The sequence below is a fragment of the Cardiocondyla obscurior genome, linkage group LG05 (genome assembly GCF_019399895.1).
Source record: "Cardiocondyla obscurior isolate alpha-2009 linkage group LG05, Cobs3.1, whole genome shotgun sequence".
Taxonomy (NCBI): Eukaryota; Metazoa; Arthropoda; class Insecta; order Hymenoptera; family Formicidae; genus Cardiocondyla; species Cardiocondyla obscurior.
In genome coordinates, this window is record NC_091868.1 from 5733091 (window position 1) to 5754167 (window position 21077).

The 21077-nt window shown below is 42.1% G+C and overlaps 1 protein-coding gene across 1 annotated transcript in view; it reads right to left on the bottom strand.

Moving 5' to 3' along the window:
• Positions 1-21077, bottom strand: part of Cv-c (crossveinless c) — a 169152-nt gene that overhangs the window by 6736 nt on the left and 141339 nt on the right. Inside the window, exon 10 of the mRNA XM_070656351.1 lies at positions 14735-14898. Within this exon, the coding sequence (XP_070512452.1) occupies positions 14735-14898 (164 nt within the window). The remainder of the gene's footprint in view (positions 1-14734; positions 14899-21077) is intronic.

A 21077-nucleotide genomic window follows, 5' to 3' on the forward strand; every position in this document is an offset into this window, starting at 1 on the left:
TTGACTGACCTAAATTTACACGCAAAAAATTCGACGGCAAAATGTGATTCACCAGTCTGAATCACGATCCGGATCCAGCTGAATCTGGATCCGGGAACTTGATTCGAATGAGAATTTCATTCGTACGTGTGGCTTTCGCGAGCGGGGTCACGAGCCCATTTATTTCGCATGGTGGATAATCCTGTCGCGTGCAAGGTGCGATTCGGCCAGGCACAAAGTAAGTGATAAACTAGCCGGTCGACGTACGTAATCTGTAAAAGCCTGGGCGTTTCTTCCGCGGGATTACGACGGACTAACAAAGTGGCCCGAAAGAATATGTGACTCATGTTATCCGGCGCGATGTCCCTACGAAAGAGAAAACGTAGCGCTTAAAATAAATGATACTCGTCGAATGTTTAACGAACGATGGTGTTTCATAATCAATTCGTAGCAATAAAATTAAGGACCACTGCCATTGGAGAACAGGCAAATCGCGCCCGTGCTCTATAATTAATTGTAGAAAGCGTTCCGTGTGCACTTTTACCGCTCTTTAATCGGCGATGGGGTCTTAAGGTCGTAAGTCAAGCGTTTCTGTTGCCTCCGGTGGTAAAGAGAAAAAGAAATTACCGGTTCGATAACCGCGAAGTCATTCACTGACACATAATGAGAATGAAACAGTTTTCGAAGGCCCGGCGAAATAAGAAATTTCCTGCGGAAAGTCGTTGTCATGTGTTAATTACGCGCATCTGATTAGATAAAGAAATAATTATATTATTTAATGGTATCTGAACGTTGTCAAAAAAAAAAAAAAAAAAAAAAATATAAATGTATATAAAATATAAATCTTGTGCGCGCGAGCAACAGGTATACCATAATTTCCAAAACAGTGATTAGTTTCGTATTAAAGATCATGAATTAAATAAATGTTACAAAAAGATCATCTTAAATATTCATAAAGTCAAAACAGTTTACGTCCTAATTATGTCTCTTAAATTAAATTTCATTATGCCTGCCGAAATTTATGGCTGGCTATTACACCATCGCTCTACTCAACAACCCGTCCGACGAACTGACACGACCCCAAACCGCGTGTTCCTAATTCATTTTGGGAAGCTTCGCCGCCCGGAGAAACGATCGCGCGCCTTTATTACCGCGATAAATTCGGTTTTATATAGGAAACACGGCGTTCCTCGGGCGAAATTACGATTTATGTCGTAAAAAAAAAAATAATTTACTCGAACGATTTTTTCATGCGACGGGGCGCGAGACGTTGATTGGGTGACATGGTTCGAAATGGGTTTACAGGTCGTCGTCGTGGATAAGAAACAGACAGCGTTACGTCGTTTCGCGTCTCTCGTACATCACCCGGTTTTTTTCCTCGTTCGATTACGCGAGTGACCGAATAATAATAAAAAGAGGTAGCACTTCTCCTCGAGGATGTGGGCCACGGATAAAAATAAGCGGCATTGCACGTGCGGGACATCGGTCGAGAAATAAAGCGTGGGCGCCGCCGGCAGAAAATAGACTTTTGAGATTTCCGAATGCATTTCGCGCTTCGTCTCGTTGGCCTAATGCTGCAGGTGGGGCAGACGGAGGTTTTCGAAACCCTTCCGTCGAGGCGACGGAAATAAAATCGGCCGGATGACGTCCGAAAAGCGACAGCGACAGCGACGTCGACGCCGACGTCGTCGAGGACGGTCCGCGGTGACAAACGTCGTGTCTTTGATAAAGCCCGCGAGACAAGGTTTAACGCCGTTGTAAGGTACGGTATAATTGCGAAACTATTTTCGCGTTTCGCTAATTATTTCTTCCGGTGGCCCCGTGCGCGTATAAATAAAACCATTCCCCTTCGCGCAGAAATGGCACGTTTCAGATATTCTTTTAGTAACGCAGAACAAGCCAACATCAATCATTCAGTTATCCACTTTACTCCTACATTTACTTTAAAATAATTGCTAAAAAGAAAAAATACGAAGTATATTTGCATACATTGATCTCAATAACATATATTAACAAAAAATGTCATTTCCGATTTCGTTACATTGTAATAATTTTTATTCGAGTTAAGGGAGAGTAAAAAATAATTATAAAAAGTTTTATTTATAATATTTGCTTTATAATCGACGCTTTTTAAATATCTGCGTAATTTGTGCATTCGTAACGTTCTAAGAAAATCTTCACCGAGAACGTGATCCTCGTTTCTTTAATGAAAAACGTGCGTACATACGTGTACAGGTATGTTGAACGATGCCACCGTGCAAACTGTACGAGGTGTTACTACGAGGAGACCAGGTCCATTGTCATGTAGCATGTCTTTACTGAGGCTTCACACGGACATACACTTCGTGTGTGCTTCACGTGAAAATACAAAGGCGCCCAGTTTCGTAACGAGAAGAAACGTGTCGGTTCTATTGTTAGAAAGTCAACCTAACCGTCTTCGGGGCGCACGAAAAGACACCCATTTTAGCTTAGTCACCTTATGGGGATTTGACGAGATGCTATGAGAAGTCGCGGAGGTCATCGGGTTTCTCTTTCCTCGGTGACGGAGCAGCCCAGGGGCAGCTTGTGCCGGATAAGCTGATCGGCAAGACAGATAACGGCGACGCGAAAAGTTCTCGGATGCGTGAATACCGATAACGATTTTCTGAAGTAACGCGAACCAAAGGGGCTGAATAGAATATCTCGTTCGTGAATTGCGATAAACGCTTGGGCGTCGTAACTAAAATACTGACAAAGTGCAACGAAGTATCGCAGTCTGCTTTCAGAGTGTTAAATTAATGGCTTACTTCGCTGACGCAATTTAACAAAAATTGAACCTCGCGAGACGTTCAGCGAGAAATACTCTCCAGCTTTTCAAACCCCCTTTCGCATAAGTTACCATCCGATATCGCGGTTTCAATTATTTTTACTTATCTTCCGACGTGCTGTCATCGTTAAGTATTTATCCTGACGTTGCACCGAAGGGCTCCGCCAGTCAGCGGCTAAGGGTATACACTTGCATTGCGGAGGATCGACGCGATAGACATATTTCGTCGTCATCCTTCTTCGCGGAGGATGCGTCTTTTCGTAATGTATCTAACGCGGTGTCGGCTCTCCCTTTTCTTTGTCACGCATAAGTTTCGCGGCCGATTACCGTCGGGTTCGACCGTAAGATCCGCTCGCTACGTATGCAGGTATCTGCGTTTCCGTTCCGGCGTGTTACCACGCAAGAGACGTGACGATACCGCCGTACGTGGGTTATTTCCGCGCGGTGCTCAACGAGCCGTGTCGCCCCGCCGTATGTACGGCCGACGTCACTTCCGTCTAAGCAGGTTGAACAAACCTCCGCCCGTCGTTTTTCTGGGCCCCGCACGATCCGCGATGTGCGCGCAAATACGTCTCGAATATGTATGTGGAGGGATACTCGTTACGCAAGAGAAAAACAATTTCAGGCTTCCGACGAGCGTCCCATTAAAATGCATTTCTCATTTCTTTTGCAGCTCGTTTAATACTTCCCCGCGAAAGATGTGTAATATATTATTTCGTTACGTAAAACTATAGGAAATCGTAATCGCGTAATAATAACATATTATTTTATATTGTAAAAAATTTATTATGCATTAAATGCGGTTAAAAATGTATAACTCGAGTACGTGCCATCGTCACTTTATAGCCCGTAAAGTATAGCTTTACGCGATATAGCGTTAAGCATTGGTTTAATGAACATTCTATTCGTTTACTGTCTTACAAGCAATTATAACAGACGCGCACAAATTGTAGTTAAATATTATATCCATTCGTAAATGTTCATGCTGTCGGAATAATTGGTCGCGTTAAATTACCAATTAACCAGTGCTCGTATCGCGCGGCGGCATTAATTTAATTTAACGACGTTTAGAAGAAAGCGGCCTAGCGCAGTGTAAGAAACAATATTTCTTTTAAGTGAAGATCTTTCTTTTACAAAATTAATATTGATTCTGAAACAAACTTAGGCTAATTTATGTAACGTAAACGTTCGCGTTGGTAAAACAATAATGCGCTTTACTGAAATACAGAAATGAGTCAGTTGCGCCATAAAAGAAGGAAATTGTGATGCCGGATAACGTTGAGGAAAAAGAGGTCGTGGCTACGGATTCAATGACGACCGGTTGATACGTCGCTAACAGGGAGAGCTTATATTCGACATTTTGCGCGAAGAAACGACCAACACGACAAACCGTACGATCCTCGAGGGCTTGTCACTGAATCACGATTGTCAATGAAGAAATCCACGATTGCAGCCGCGATTGCAGCCGCGGCTGCAGCCGCTGCGATCAACGGAAATCCATGGAATGTCGGTCTCCTCTACTTCTTCTGCCGTCGGCTCGTTCGCAAGTACGATAACATACTTTCGAATCGAGAATTTTAACTCGCGGAATCGACAATACCCGCAAGGAGTGCGGTTACTTTTTACCAGCGCCGTTTGTTCGCGTTTATTTCTCAAAAACTGCAACGGCCAATGTAGAGCGCGAAGAGATACGCTACATCAATAATATTTCATCCTAAACAACATCCGCGCAATCGATTCTTAAAAAAAGATCTAATATCGTTCCCTTTATAAATAAATCCAGGAAAACGTTGGAGATTCGTATCGAGTTTTCCTCATATCTATTTTGCGCCGTCTGAAAAAGCCCAAGTCTAAGTTTAAAAATTCGATACATGCAACGGCAGCCGAGGAGGGAATTTTTATCGCGTACCACCCAGAGCGAGCGAAAACATTCGGAAATCTAGGTCATCGTTCTATGGTGGTTCTAAATTTGGGCCGTACGACCGCTGTATAGAAGCTTGTGGCTTGTCGCGATCAGTGACACTCGATTTGCAATGGCCTAACGAGTACGAATGGCCCGTCATTGTGTGGGACATATATCACGAAATTCAATTAGCCTAACGTCAAAAAACCGCCACTCAAAGCAGAGGCCACAAAGATATTTATGCGTCATTTTCATTAACGAGACGCCCATCCAATTTTAGCCGCCAAAGAAGTAAAATGGATGATAAGAGTTACAGAAATAAAAATATAAGTAAATCTTCAGAGTAGAGTGCAACAATCGCGTATTTAAGAACGTGCATGCAAGATTTCTCGAAAGCAAAACTAAATAAAATATTTAGCAATATTAATTTGAAACACATTTTGTCGTTAAAAAATTTTTATTGCTTCCAACATGTTGCTTCTACATGTACAGAATTATAAATCTGTAGAAATCTCGTACTCAAAATAGATGTGATAAATGTGCATTTTCCAATGGGGACTTTATGCAAATCCTCGCAAGAAAATCGCGCGATGATACTCCCGTCACGCCTCATTAATCCCAACCACTTCCATCGTCACCTCCATCGTCCCTTACTTCCGGTATCATTAACTAACGAGCGTTCATAGAGTGCCCTAACGGTGAGTAAATCCTCGTTTGCGAGAACCAGCTCGCCTAGTTGGTCGATCGATCATTCCGATCGCGAGGTGGTATTAGGACAGCGTCGGTTTTAACGATAATTCTCGCTTGGAAAACCTCGTAGGAGTTTCTCCCGATGCGCACACCGTGTGTAAATGGCATGCAGCTGCATCCGGTGCAACAGAGACATTTGAGTGGGAGTTAAATCGACGCGTATTAATTTCGCTGCTAAAAAAAAAAATATAATTGAATTTAATAGGTTGCTCGTTTTTGATTAGCATAGTCATATAATTTGCTATGTACCACCCAGGCTTTTTCGAAAATTTAACAGAGTTTATAATAATTCGCGATTGATTCAAAACGACTAAAGATTGATGGATTAGCCGAACGCAGATTTGAATGATTCTACGTTTGCGTATACGACTTCGTTACCATGCCAAGGCTTCGACGACGCCGCGCTGTCTGGCCGTTGACCGTTTCTCTCGACGCTTCTCTCTCGACTCTCTCGCAAGAGAGAAATCATCTCGCAGCATCCCGCTCTCGTCGTCCCTTTGCTCGAAGCGATGCGTGACACTTGTTTAACGCGCGTGACGTGTCCACGTAAGAGATTCACATGTGCGCGGGTAAACGTTTCTGAGGAAAAACATAAAAGCCGGAAAAAAAAAATGCTGCGGTTTTTCTAATCGTTACTTATTACTGCGAAAATGTCGCTTATTAGACGTTCGCTACAGTTCGTGAGTGCAAAATGCGATATTCATTTTTGCAATCTTGATTTCTTTTTTTTTTAATAATGAAAAGAATATATTTTTAAGACCTTATGCAGTATTTTTTAAAATTGGCGTCGATCTTTGTCTTCATATTCGAACGTAGTGGTCTTTAATCCGACGTGTATTCATTCGATTGCAATTAAGTTACGGCGCGATGTCGCAACGGTTTCTCGCGCGGTCGTTGGTCGATCTAAACAACTGCAACAGGTATCGCGGTCTTCATCACGGTGTGACTTACGCTAATTGACTTCTGAACGGTTCGATGGAAATTTATGGTAATATGCCGGTTCTCGGTCTCGGTTGCGAGCGTTAACTGCTCGCGGTTGCGCGCCGCGATAACTGCACCACTTGTAAATAAAGCATCGCGATTTAACAGCGACCGCCACCCATCGGTGCGAAAAATCGCATGCGGTTCCATAGAGTCGGAAATAATTTTTTAATGCGTCTGGAAAGTAGAATCATTTGTTTTTTTTTATTTATACTAGATATTACAGACCGCGCGCTTTATTTACTCTTGCTTTTTCTACATTAAAGAAAGAAAAAAAAAAAAAGAGACTGATTTACTATAACAATTTTCAGCAGGGAAATAATCCTACCTTTCAGTGTACGCGCGGCGCAAAATAATTGCATTTTTATAGTGTATTCACAATTGATTCGTTAATAACTAACCCAATCTTTTTTCTGTTCCAGATCCAGAAACAAACCTGGAGTGTTCTCATCGCCGCTACGTAACGAATGGACCGCAGCCGATTGTGTGCAAGGAGAATCCGGCACGGCGCCTAATGTCCCGAGGTGAGAAGAAGGTGGCAACGAAAAGATTGAGTAAGTATCGTTTAATTTTTAAAACAGAGATAGAGTATCATGTGATCTTAATAAAATTTTATTTTTCAAGCTGTATTATAACGATTATTTAATTTTATGTTACAGATAATAACACATATGTTACGCTAATTAATAGTACGTTATTATACAAATGAGGCGAACGATAATTTATGGATAAAGTACGACAACGAGTATGTATTTAATATCTCTAAAATTCTTGGAGAGATCCGTCGCGGATTCCGTTATGTTCGGGTCGCGTTACGACCTAAACCAGCGGGCGATTAAAAATTGAGACAGTTTACTCGGTGTTCTTCCGGCGAGCGTGAGAATGACGATTATGCAGGTGCGCGCCTTGGTGCTCTATTAAAAAGTAGGTCCGGGTGGTGCACGATCGCGCTCAGATCGTTATAACGGTGCGGCATAGAAAATGCGCGTATGCACGAGCGTGACAAGCAGACATTAATTTTGCGCTAATGACCGTTTCCTGTCGCCCGATTTCTGCGGTATGCCACGCTTAGAAACGCGCCTGTCTCCGTTCCCGCTCGGCTCGATCGCTCGATAAGGAGATCCCCAGGTCAGGGAGCTCTCGCACGCCACGAACCGACATCCCGCTCGGTGGATAATCATCGCCGGACCTCGCCGTCATCCGAGGATGTATACTTTCTACGCGTAAAGACCGCGTTCACATAAGAAATGACACGCTTTCCGCGCGGGTTCCAACGAATCCGACTCGCTAATTACGCAGCGCGTAGTACTTTCCTCTCACGCGGCACGTAGTAATAATTACGGTATAAACTGTAACTGGATTAGTTTGCGCGAGATAAAGACGCGAAGCTTGTTAACATCAGCCTGGTTAAGAACAAGTCGCACGCCGTTGTCGGAACATTTTTATTAGTCAAAAAATCTGAGCTAGATTTTTTTATAATATAAAACTTTTTAACATAATTTTTACATAATATTAAAAATATTTGAAAAATAATCAGAGGGTCACAAGAAATTATTAAAAATAATTTCTAAGTAAAAGGTGTTGCAAGAGGTGACTGCAGATTGATTAAAAGAAACGGGATAGGAGGAAGTATACGGTGAAACTTAAAAACACAAACGTCGAACGTGAACTTATGCTTAATGAGACGTATTATGCACATTGAGCTGCGAACAAACATCGCGCGCGTACGTTCGAATGCATCCATAAAATTTACGGTGCACCGGCCGTCTTGTGCTATGGGAAAAAGCGGCGATACGCGTCGATACGGGTATCGACGGTAGAAACGGGGCAAGTCGCATTCGTTCGCGCGAATTTATGGCAACCGGTTTGCGCGATCGACGGAGGAATGTCGGCTGTCGTTTGCGCCTGTCAGCTCGCGCCGAGAAAAGAGATGCATCGTTGTCGTCGCTTCGTCGCGCCTCCTCGACAATCCGCGGTGCTTCTCAAAGCTACGGGGGAGAAAGAGGCGAAGGGGCCTTGGAAAAACCATGGATAATGATCGCGATATCCCTTCAAACGCCAGAGGGAAAATACCGGTACCTCTTTAGAGTCTCCATGAATCACCTATCTCTATAGTAGGACAATTCGAGCCGTTCGTCGTTAACCGTTCGCTCGCGACTCGCTCGTGATTCGCGGCATGCCAGCGTTATTATTCCAGGGCGAATGATTGTATAATGTCAGGCGGGTCTTAAAAGATCGGAATTTATTCGTCCACGTCAAGAGTATCGGAACGCTTCGGTCCGGGAACATGTGGTCGGGCATAAGATACGAACGTGGCGTTACACACTTTTCCTTTTGGCTTCACGATTTCTCGTTACGATTCCTGGTTACGATTCCGGAACGAAATTACGAAACTGAAATTACGAGAGCTCTTATCTCGGAGAAACCGCGAAGAGTCTACGCGAAATTACGTCAATTAAATTATTTTAATACGTAAATCATCGGCTGCATGCAGGCTGAATGAATTTTATAGCGCTGCCAATTCTCGGTTAGGTAAACGTTAAAAAAAATGCCGAGGTATTATTACCACCGCGCCCTGCGAGTGGTGTGACGACCGCGATACGCAGGTGCGACGTGAAACCGTGCCGCGCAGTCTGCCAGCGCGGCGTTCTCCACGGTTGCGTGTACCGAACCTGTTTCCAGGTTTTACGCACCGGCGAAGTCGACGCCGGCAACCCGGGTGCGTACATGTAATTATACGTACCACCACTCCCCTTCCCTTCCTGAACGCGTTCAGAATGCGTGAGTATCCATGACGTTGGTAGGAAAGAAAAAGTCGTCGCGCAGGAAAAAGGGGAAACTTGGCGGAAAAGGGGCGTTTGTACGTAAAAAGTAAAAAGAACAGATAAGCCAGCAGAAAAGAAAACGAGACGGCGGTAAGAAAAAAGATAAACTGACGAAGAAGCGTTCAGAGAAAAAGAAAAAGAGAGAGGACGCGAAGGAAGTCCAGACTTGAAATGGATAAAAGACCAGGTGTGAAATGAGAGAATCATGTACGGTTGAAAGAAGCTAAAATTGGCAAGAAAAAAGAACGGGAAGAGTATCGCGCGTGAGGAGAAGTGATTTGCGATGATATAAAGTAAAAAAAATTGGGGGAGAAACTGCGAGACAATGAAAAAAGTATATAAAAAGTTGCAAAAAAGAAAAAAAAAGAAGTAAGATAGGCGAATATAGTATTTTCTAACGATTGCCCCGCTCGGTAATTAATCGGTTTGTTTGTTAATTAATGAGTCGGCCGCGAAGTCCCTCACTGTAGATTGGACTCTGCCTCCCTTTTTTCGTCCGGAATATTCTCGCTTGCGCGATGCACATGCGTGTAATCACAGTACGTGTATCGTTGGAAAAGCCGGCTACCACCGGCAAATAATTATCTCTCAGCTCGCTTGTTGTCCCGTTGTATTCGCGACGATGGAACGCCGATGATACTTGTACATATTTCTTCCCTTCCTTCGTTCTATCCGTGTTCAGCATAAATGTGCGCTCGTTTAACGTGATTGTAATTTTCGTGCTTCCCGTAAACGCGAGTTAACAAGCTCGCAATCAATTTAATTTCCCGTGCTTTCTAAAAGTTTAGCAATTTCGTTCATATCTAATATCTATGCGTGTACATGTGTGTATTTCACGCATACGTATATATTAACAGCTAAAAGATAATAACGTACGATATTAAAATTTAATTAAACAAAGAATTTATATTATAACATTCATTTAATATTGAATGTAAAAATTATGATTATTATTAAGCCACGTTTATTTTTTAACCGCCAACTTTGCATGCGACGGGCATAAATAACTTAAAAATAACCTTCCTTTAAATGGCTCAATTTATTGGCTTCATCAGTGCGAACGGCGTAGCTCCATACCGCTTTAGAGAAGCAGCAATTTTCAAGAACCAGATCAAAGTAGGGCACGAAAACGTGGTCGATCAAGCACGATAATACGACCGCTGTTAAATCGACCCAATTGCCGCAAATTGCCACTTTCGTTGATTCGACAAACACAGGGATTGAGAGGCGCGCGAGAGATCTCATTTTCGGCCGGTACGGAGAGTGAAAGCTTTTTATTAATAACAATTATAGGGAGGATCGAACGAAAACGACTTGGTCCTCCGGCGAAAGAGGAAAAGGTATCCGACAGCGAAAGTCCCAGATGTCTACTCTTTTACACGGATATACGTGGCCCGCCGATACACGCTTTACCAAATTAAGTTACGCGCGACGCTCGCGTATAAATTATTCCTATAAAACGCATCAGTCATTCCCCTACTTTCTCTTGCCCGTCTGTATATTTATATGCGCACATATGTGTGCGTTACGCACGCGAAGATTCGGCCGCGAGGAGGCCCTTTCGCGTTTAATCCCGTGGAACTGACGTAAGCACGACCTATTCTAGTACCGTTTGAAAATTCAAAGTCACGCCACTGCGGTATTTCGGAGTATATTGATCTTTCCCTTCGAGAGGTTTCACGCTGAAGAAATTTTCTCATTTAGATTTTACATTCATAACCTAAAGGAACGAGAGAAAATATTTCATCGCGAAGTGGAAGATTATTGTATGCTTGTCTATCAGAATAAAGACCAAAGGAAAGTACAAAAATCGTACGAGCCTGTTCATGTAATCGTGCAGCCGCGATGATTCTACGCCGGATTACGTTATTGTGGAGCGAGAAGAACCTCGTCACGACTCGTTCATTCAGTCACGGACAACGTTACGTGTCACTTCCTTGTATCGATCAATCGTACGTTTCGCAAAGCACGTTCCGTGGCTCGCAGAATCGTTTCACGGGAACGTCAACGCCGGAGGGTGCCGCTCCGCCTTTTGCTTTCGTAAGACCTTCGATTCGGTAGGAGGATCATTACACCTCACGTGTGCACATCTCATCAGAGAACTAGCTTTCACTCGGTAAATGCATAAACGTCGATCAATGCTTTCCATTCGGAGTGCAAGGTCGACATGGGCCAAAATTTCATTTATAGCACCGTCTGACTAAAGAATTTAATTTACGATGTGTGTTACGTTCGATGTTAAATGTTAAATTCCGTGTTTCACCTCGTTGCTTTCAAAGATTTTCTTTTATGTTACAATTATAATACATTACTGCTGTGTAAAATCTTCTGAAATTTTTTTATAGTCTAATTTATTAAAATTTTCTAAAAATAAGAAAAAGATAAGAGAAAGAAGCAAAAAGATAACTTAGAACTTTAATATCTTTAAATTTTTCTTCTCATATTTTTACTCTTTCCTCGCCGCAGAAAAAAAGACATTACGTTAATTGCCGCATTTCTCATTATCATGAAACGGTCCAAGGATTATTCTAACTCATCACCATGTCGGCCTGTCGCACCCTGTTTTGGCATTTGTAAACTGATCTTACCTAATGCGTTACGTGGGCTATGTAAGCGTAATATTGAACCGTATGACGAAGGTGAGGGCAATTTAGTAGGTCTAAAACAGGCGAATAAAATTACCTGGCTCGCGCGAGGATCAATGGACCTTGAGTGCAAACTAGGTCAATGCGATAACAAAATAGTAAGACAGGCAGGAAATAAACTGCCTTAGGAACTTGGCACTTTTCTTCGCGGTGATATCACACCGTGGTATTTTCTGCTTGATATATTCCGATTAATCTCACAGATACTTCTTCAACATTTTATTCGTAGTGTATAACGATTATACATAATGAACCGTAGCTGTCGGTATATTGAAAATCTTACGTTATAATTTTCAAACATTTTTTTTTTTATCTTTTTAACGTTTCGGCCCTTGGTAGTTTTCATATACGTACGATATACATTTATATTTAATTATTTTCGTATTATACGTTCGCCGAAAAAGGAGACGAGCCGGCAGTCGTCTAATCGACCTCGCAACATCTTGCGAGTCACCGCGGCTACAAATTTGGCGAGACTTTCGCGCGTCAGTGGCGACCAGACGCTTTACGCACATATCCGCTCATACCAAACGCGTACGCGTAAACCGCGCTTTCTCCCCATCTAAGGACATTTGCTTGAAAAATTCTCACGTCAGCTTTTTCTGCGATTCGTTTTGCGCACGGTCGCCGGATAAATTTTCTATTTATTAAACATACAACTGTGCGTAACGAGACGCCATGAGTTCCGGTAAAAGCTCGCTACTTGTCGCAGCTGCTGCCGTCGCACACATGTGCGTAAGCTCTTTATGGGCATGAAAGTCGTCGATCATGTTTACTGTCGTGGTATCGTCTATCAATTATTCTAAAATTTTTTTTTTATTTTACGTCAACTGCGATAGATTCCAATGATATAAAGTAAGCCTTTCTTAACGAGATACGTTATACATACGTATATGAAAAAATAAGAACGCATTTTTAGAGAAAGTGATACGAGCGTACCCAGAAAGTATGTTAAAAACAAAATAAGTCATTTTAAAAGTGCGATTACTTTAAATAAAAAAAGAGAAAAAAATAATTTATACTAAATAACGTTTGGTCCAGAAACTCCAGATAAAAAAATGCGCTTGAAAATTATTATTTAACTTGTGCCTACGACATTACGTTACGAATTAGTCACTTCGTTACCTGAGAGCGTCCCACCGAAAGTTAATGTTCTCCCACAGAAAAATTGACACGCAGACGACCGGATAATAGCCGGGGCTTTCAGTCCGTCACGCGCGATAGAGCAAACCTCGAGGAGCTTATCGATGAATTGCGACCGGCCGATCGATTCATTATTCACCGTTTCTCAAAACCGAGATCGGTACGTGATACGTTACACAAATCAATGTCGAAACGCACCGTCCGCAGAGATACGAGCGATTCGGCATATCATCTCTTTTGTGGCATCGATACATTTCTACGCGCGTATAAATCCGAGCGACTCTTCTTTCGCGATCGATCCGCGCGATCTCGGTCAGCCGAGTCGGATCGTATAATTGATTTAGGCTGTCGTCGAAATGCTTTTAACCCTGATTTGCGATGCGCGCTTCGCCAGAGTTACGGTGGACGCTTCCTGGCTCTCGAGAGAGCGGCACAGTAACACTCCCACTCGGTAATTCGCACAGATTGATCTTTACGATCGCTGCCAACTCGTAGACTCGTCGGGCTTGCTTCGAATCAACCGTATTTAATTCATCACTTGGTGCACGATGATCGAAACGACATGATTCAGGGTCATTGTAACGCCGGGCGCTCGCACACTACTTGAGATCTTAGTAACGTACGCGTGAAGTAAAATTCGCAAGCACTAAGAGACGCGGAAGCGGGTTTTTTGCGATAACGTCCATTAATATCGTCGCAATAATAAATAACATGACAAATTTCACAGATCTTAAATCGTTGCGTGTATTGCTATTCATCGCCGCACGTCGTTACGATACATTCGATCATGTATTCCAACGTATACGCTTTCGAAAGTAATTAACTGCGAATGTATCCCCGTCACGTGACAACCGTTAATTGCTATTCCATTCGTTTGTCGACTGTTCAGCGGATAGTCGTTAGAATAGCACGGATGTTTTCGTTCAGCGCATAGCAATGACCATATGCGCGAACGTGTCATAAAAGCCACAATGTGTGGCTCAAATATCGATATGTCATATATTACCAAACTGGAATACCGATGAGATCAGATGTGGTTTATGTTTATTGCGCTGATACAGTACAGTCGTATATAAACTTTTTGCCAAGATAAATTTAATTGAATTATTTTACATACTTTTTTTTTTTTTAATCCAAACTTTTAGTTAGAAATTTAATTGGAAAACAGACTGATATTATAAAACAAATAATAACACGGAAACCTACGCGCAACGTTGAGAGGAAAACTTTTGTAAAACGTGACATTTCGAATGTCCCACCGTGACCATAGAATTCTGAGAAACATTTAAATAGCTACCCTTGTCTCCCCTAACTGACCTGGCCCTAATCTGACATTTCCGTCTTGAAGTTTCCACGAAACCTCGTCGTCTATCGGAAAATTTTAAAGAGGATACTCGAAAGATGACTCGACGGGAATGTCACGAAGCATTTAAAGGTTAAAATTGCGGAGGTAAGATAAATCAGAGGAATCGGATCAAAGAAACGGCATTAAAGTAGCAAAACCGAAATCATCTTTGCGACCTTTTTAAAACGAGAATTACTTGAAATGCAAAAAAAGTCAACGGTAATGAAAGTAGATGTGATTTTAATGAGATTAATTAAACTCTCATTGAAATGCCCCGCAGCATCTTCGCGTGCTTGCGCGTTTACGCAACGCCCCGCCGTACGTGCTTCGTATCGAGTAAATTCAGCATGTACTCACGCTTTTGCCGTGGCTCGTGCTGTGGTGCGTGTGATGCGTGTCGAGTTTCATATTAGCGCAGCGATTAAGGGCGTGCAAACGGCGGAAAAGGCTCTGCAGCGAGTCGGCCTCGAGGAAAGGGTGGTCCTTGGCTACGCCGGAAACGTCAATCGGAAACTGATAGTCTGAAACACAAAAACCAAACGGTTATCGACGCTCGTTTTACATTTCCCGATTAGAAAATCTTCTCGATTAGAAAGTATATCTTAACGATATTCGAAGTAACATCCGAAACACTCGTATCAGCCGTGTTCGTTTGTTAAAAAATTCAGAATAGGCCGTGAGCTAAGAGCGCACAGGTATACACGTCGTGAATGAATCAAAACTTACATTCGTTCAATCGCACGTACACACAGAGGCAGATATGATATTTGCTTCTAAGTGTACGTATATGAAATTTATTATTATTATAGCGTTTGATTAAATTTTACGATATCTAAAATATTTATCTACAATTGCTCTTAAATTTTTTTATATTATATTTCTACGAAACTAGAAATAGAAAAAAAAAGAAAAAATTACACAACAATTGAAATGTTAAAATATGAAAACTTTTAAATTCTGTAGCTATCTGACTATTACGCACGAAAACGGTTAAATGTCGATGTAACATGGCTTCAAAAAAATAAAACCACGAGTTCTATTATTAACATTGATGTCAGTTGAAGCCGTACAATGAACAGTTTTTGCGTTCGCGGTGAAAATTGCAATGAAAAAGTTATTTTAGATTCTCTGTAAAGTTACGTGATTCACTGTAAAATAAAAGTGAATGTAACAACAATAATATATTTCTAAAAATGAAACATCGGCGTTAGTTTCTTCTCAATTTCGGCAATAGCAGTGATAATAATAAACAGATTTACTCCTAGAGAAAAATAGACGCGTTTTTTCGACGGTGGGTTTTGACCCTCTGTATATCATCTCTTGCAAGCTTTCTTCGTAAATATGTCGCGGTGATCTCTCGAATAAGTTTGGAAGATTTCACGACTTGCGTAACACTGGCCTAGATTTTCTGAACTAGATCTTGAATCTACAATCTTTAACAGATATTCTAGAATTGATCCTAAAAGTAGAACGACTCTGAATAAGCTCAGCGAATGGTTTCACGATATCAAACTTCTTTTTTTTTTTTTTTTTTAGGCAAAAAAATGTTTGCCGTGTTAAAAATATTCTTTTATTTCATTTATCTGTTCGTGTAAAATGATAAGAAAGATAGAGCATTACTCTAATACTGCGGACATTACGTTTCATTACGGGCATTAAGGGTTCTCGCAAACAAGTCTAATAACTAAAACAAATTCCGTCTACTGTGGGAACTATGTAAGTGCGTGCATGTCAGCAACGTTCATTTTCACTTATTAAAGCGTAAAGATGATTAACGACTTGGTGCAGTCCCTGATGTTACTTGATAGCGGCTAAATTAACCAGTTATCTGCCGTATGTTTCGACGTAACACACTGCGCTTCTCCTTCGGAACGCTTAAACGCGCATCCGTATTTTTCAATCGTTAACATTTCTTCACACCGTGCAACTAGTAGTTTTTCGCAATATTGTACCTCGAATACGATAAACGTGCAATGTAGTATCTATAAAATACTGCAATTTCCATCTTAGACTCGCATCGTTATTCACGGGTGATTTGATACTTGTACCGAATGTAAAACACGTCGTTGGAAAAACTCTCGTTGGAAAATTTATCGAGCTTTTAACGCCATATGAAAGTGTAAAATTTATGTCGAGAGTACGATACAGCAAGTAGCCTAGCATTCTAATAAATCGGCAAGAATATAGAATGACGCTAGTGTCAACGTTATTCGATAAAGTATGATTTGATTCATTACACGTTTCATTTGTGCGTATCTTTATATCTTTCCTCGGCATTAATCGGGCGCACTTCCTAGCAACGAGATAGTTCGCTAAAGATTTTACGACGCTATCGACGGATTTACGTTAATGATCGGCATTCGTTTCCTGGATATGCTAGTTACAAACTAATCACGTTTTACTGGGAAATTCGCTGACCGTGTACACGGTGCTTGTCTGACGAATCAATTAGCGTGTAAACTTTCACTAGTCGGCACACAATGATGACCGTCGGCAAATACCGATTTGTTTGTCGCTGTAAAAAAAAAACAACGTTACTATCGACGTATATTAAATTTAGCACACATTCATTCGTCTTTGTGAAATATTATTTAAAATTTTCTTTCATTATTTCTCTTCTTCCTCATTTCTCACGTTTATCTTCTTTACCAAGGTTAAGAAAAAAAAAAATTAATTTTTTAACGACAACCCGTTGTCGTTCGCGAGATACAAAAATTCATTCCGCGAGTGACTTGATAAATTTATCCGGCGGCGCATCGGGCCAAGAATGGCGATGTGATCGATCGGATCACGTCCTTAATTTATCACGCCGATCGTCAGACACGACACCCACATTCGGTCGCGTCGCTGGAATTCCACGAAGGATCGGCCGACGGGATTCTCCGTGGCCGGACACGACCGGTCACGGTAATATCCTTGCTAGACCGCATGTGTGTGCACGTGCGGCCGCGTGTGTGCACGTGAATCGCGTGGATGCCCGTACGTGTTCGATGGGCGGCATCGGCATCGGTATCGGTATTTATATCGTGCCTTGCGCCGACCGACTCGGGTTCAACTGGGTCAATTAGCTACTATTCATAGTGCGCTTCGATCGCGAGAACTCGTCTGAGTTATGATCAATCGTGTGCACTTTGTACGTGGCACCACGCACGTGTATTATACGTATATGAATATTCGTGCCTAAACATACAAGCTTGCGCATGCATTAGTTCGCACGCACGTGTACGTACGTGCGTGCGTATAAGCTCGGGTTCGCCAGACCTGCTGACGTATTAGAGTTGTCAGTTTAGAGCTGATAGTTTCGAAACGCAGACACTTACGAAGAGTTGATAACAGACTTTTCAAGGCTTTAATCGAAAATTTTCTTTTAATTAAAAATATCACCCTAGGAATAAGCGAAATAAAAATTCAAGTAACGATTGCGTATTATTCCATGACGAAGCGAGTGCGCTCGTACGCCGTGAGTAGTTTAAAATAAATTTTGTTTGTTTTTTTTTTTTTTACCAAGTTGCACGGTTTCTTCTTCCCGCATTTGGGATCTGGGTCATTGCGACGGTTACGTTGCTCGGAAATTTGTAGCCCGCGACAGTGGACCGAGATGCCGGCACGCACAAATTAAATTAAAGCTTTATAAAACCGCCGTTTGTCTCCCACGCACCGCGTAAAAAGTGAAAGTCTCGTACCGTCTCGTAAGTCCTTCTCACGCCTAATATCCTAATTGCTCGAGCCAATATTATGTAATTATCAATAGCGCTGCAGTTTTCCAGCTGTTAGCTTTAGATAATTAAAGAGTGAACATGTTGATATAATAAATGTCGGCCGACCGAGCTTAATTAAACCTTAACCCTTAATAAATGCGTTAATGTAAATGCATACAGTCACGCAACGCAACGTATCCCTTTTTCTCATATAGTAATTTATCAAAGTAATGTTTCAATTAAAAAATTGCGTTACAAAATAATAAAAAAAAAAAAAAAAAAAACTCTTTCTTAAACTGCCGATATTAGGACACGTTATATATTCTTTCGTATTGTATTCGTATATTGTGTGTGTTTGAAAGAAAAAAAATTCATGACCGCGAGCCGAACAGGTCTAGCTCGAAAGTAACAGTTGTTCGCCAAATGCTTTAGCGAAATATAATACGAGGGACATCAGCTGTTCGCGTCGCACATTCTTTGAGGGCGTAAATGCGACTTTGCAGTTAGGACGGCCCCGCCGCTGGCCGGTTTCGTGCCATTCCTCTTCCCGCTTTTGGCATGTGGGTCGCTGCGTCGCGCGTCGCAGTGTCTCCTGTCCGGTTGTATTGCGCCGCGACATGTTTATGGGAGCCTCGAGTCTCGGGCAACGGTCAGCTCTACTGACTCACCGTACGAAACCTAACGTCGCTCGAGAATCACGTTTCTAACGAGTAAACCGCGCAGATACGTATACGACACACGTGCACACACATACGCCACGCACGACGCTTGGCCACGGGCAATAAATCAAGTGGGAGGCGCGGGAGCGTGCTCGCCGGTATTAATTTATCACGACGATTAAACGCCCGAGTCAGTCCTGAGAATTAAGGCTGCATTTCGACCCCCTTAGCGAGCTGCTCCGTGCCGGAATCGGCGGCGCGGCTCACGAACGAACGGTTCAAACCTCATTCAACCCTGCCTTCTAATTCGAATACATAATTAAAAGTATAAGGTTAAATTATGAAGTAAGCCGCGGTGTGAATAAATCACGAATAAACGCGTTGATCGCACGAACGACTGCACCCTTGTTCATGCCGCTGTGCATTGAAAGAAATTGAAACTGTTACTTAAACTAATAATAATTTATGAATACCTTGAAAATATTAATATGTCGGAAAAAAAAAGTTAGCGCAAAATGTGCGCTCGCGGGCCCTTATTGCGACGTTGCTGCGCGAATATGTAGGGAAGCAAATAAAGAATGGGTCAGATAAAAGTAATCTGAGGTAGCCGCGCCGTATTATCTGTGCAAACTCAGAAATTCCCGGCGTTATGCGTCAGCGATGAAAGAATGCAACCCTTGACACCGAGTCGTGCCCGTCGCTCGCGACACTTGCTCCCGTGAGGGTTGCGATGACGCCAGCGAGACGCGACGGTGCCTTACGAGCTGTCTGCTTCGTTATTACGGAACCGATGATAAATCCGTCGCAATGAACGCGACGCGCGTAACAGTCGCGAGTAAACGATCGGATATGCGCGCGGAAACTGGAGAACGCTTAAACGGGACGCGCAATTGCATGCTCGATCGTACCAAAAATTATTGCGCCGCGCTTCACAATCGTGATACACGAACGTCATGCGATCGTATTCGCGAATCTGTTTACAATTAATCGCTGCCGTGTGAAATTTGATTTCACCCGTCAGCGCAGCGGGTCTCCAACACAATGGTGTAAATATGTTTGTCCCCGCGACGCATTAAATTGTATCAAGTGTCTTCCTGCGTAACTGCGACTGCAAATAAATTTAGCGGTATTTTCATTTGCACCGCCGAATAATAATTCGCTGAGGTAATACCGCGCTGAGAATTGTGATTATCGAATAACAAAATCCGTGGGTGTCGAATTGTATTTTGCGTCGCGTTCTAATGTAACGTGATGTAACGGATTAATTTCACTTTACTGCAGAAAAGGTTATTGAATTGATTGCGAATGGAGTTGTCGAGCGGCGCTTTAGCGGGATATCCCGGAGCTGCGTCGAAAATTCATCAATTATATCGTAATCCCATTATAAGGGTCGCATCCATCGTTTGCGGGAATATTAGATTTGCAAATGTCATTATGCGACGTTTTATGACAAATGCCATTGTAAAATATCGCACTGTTCACGGTGAAAACGTCAATTTTCTATAGCAAAATATAATATCGTTAGCGGGCTGCGTAAAAAAAAAAAAAAAATAACTACGCGACGATCAAACTAAATAATAAGAAATTAATAGCTACGCGGATCTTTTGACGGCGCGTTTACGTAATAATCGAGTGGCTTGAATCGCGCGGATATTATATCGACATGTGGAAGGATTTCCATCGCAGGATCGCCAATGCTAAACGAAGGACGAGCGTTTTTATTTGCAACCGGACTATAATTACGCCCACGTACCGCAACGATATGACATAAGATTGTCCTTTTAGATACGGGTGACTTCACTCGCGATTATTGCGCCGCGAGCAAACTAATTATCGTGATTTTTGCGCGGCTCGCCGCGGCAGGATGATACGGATCGATGGGCGTTCACTGCATGAAAATATGAGCACGCGTCGTGAATTTTCCGCGATTTTTTTCAATCTTACACGTCTAGCGTAACACGCGATAAATACCATCCTTTCATTATTCATAATGCTTAAATTGCTCTTTCTTCTTTTGGAAAGATTCAGAATTACTAGCTCCGCGTTGTCACATATCGTGTTTAAGATGCATAATATAAATTGGTGTACATAACAGTACACTCGCAAATTAAAAAATTTAATTATGCGTGATAAAAAAAAAAAAAGACATGAATATTCAAAAAAAGTTGAAATATATTGGGATCAATTATATGCAAAGAACGAGATAAGAATGTACGAAATCTGAATGATACTTAAGGAAAAGTGTACAATTTGCATGGTAAAATGATAGCAATGCCAACAAGTAGACTCACGTTTGCGCGCATGGCTAACGGGACCTAATGGAACGTTTTATTTCGTCGAGAG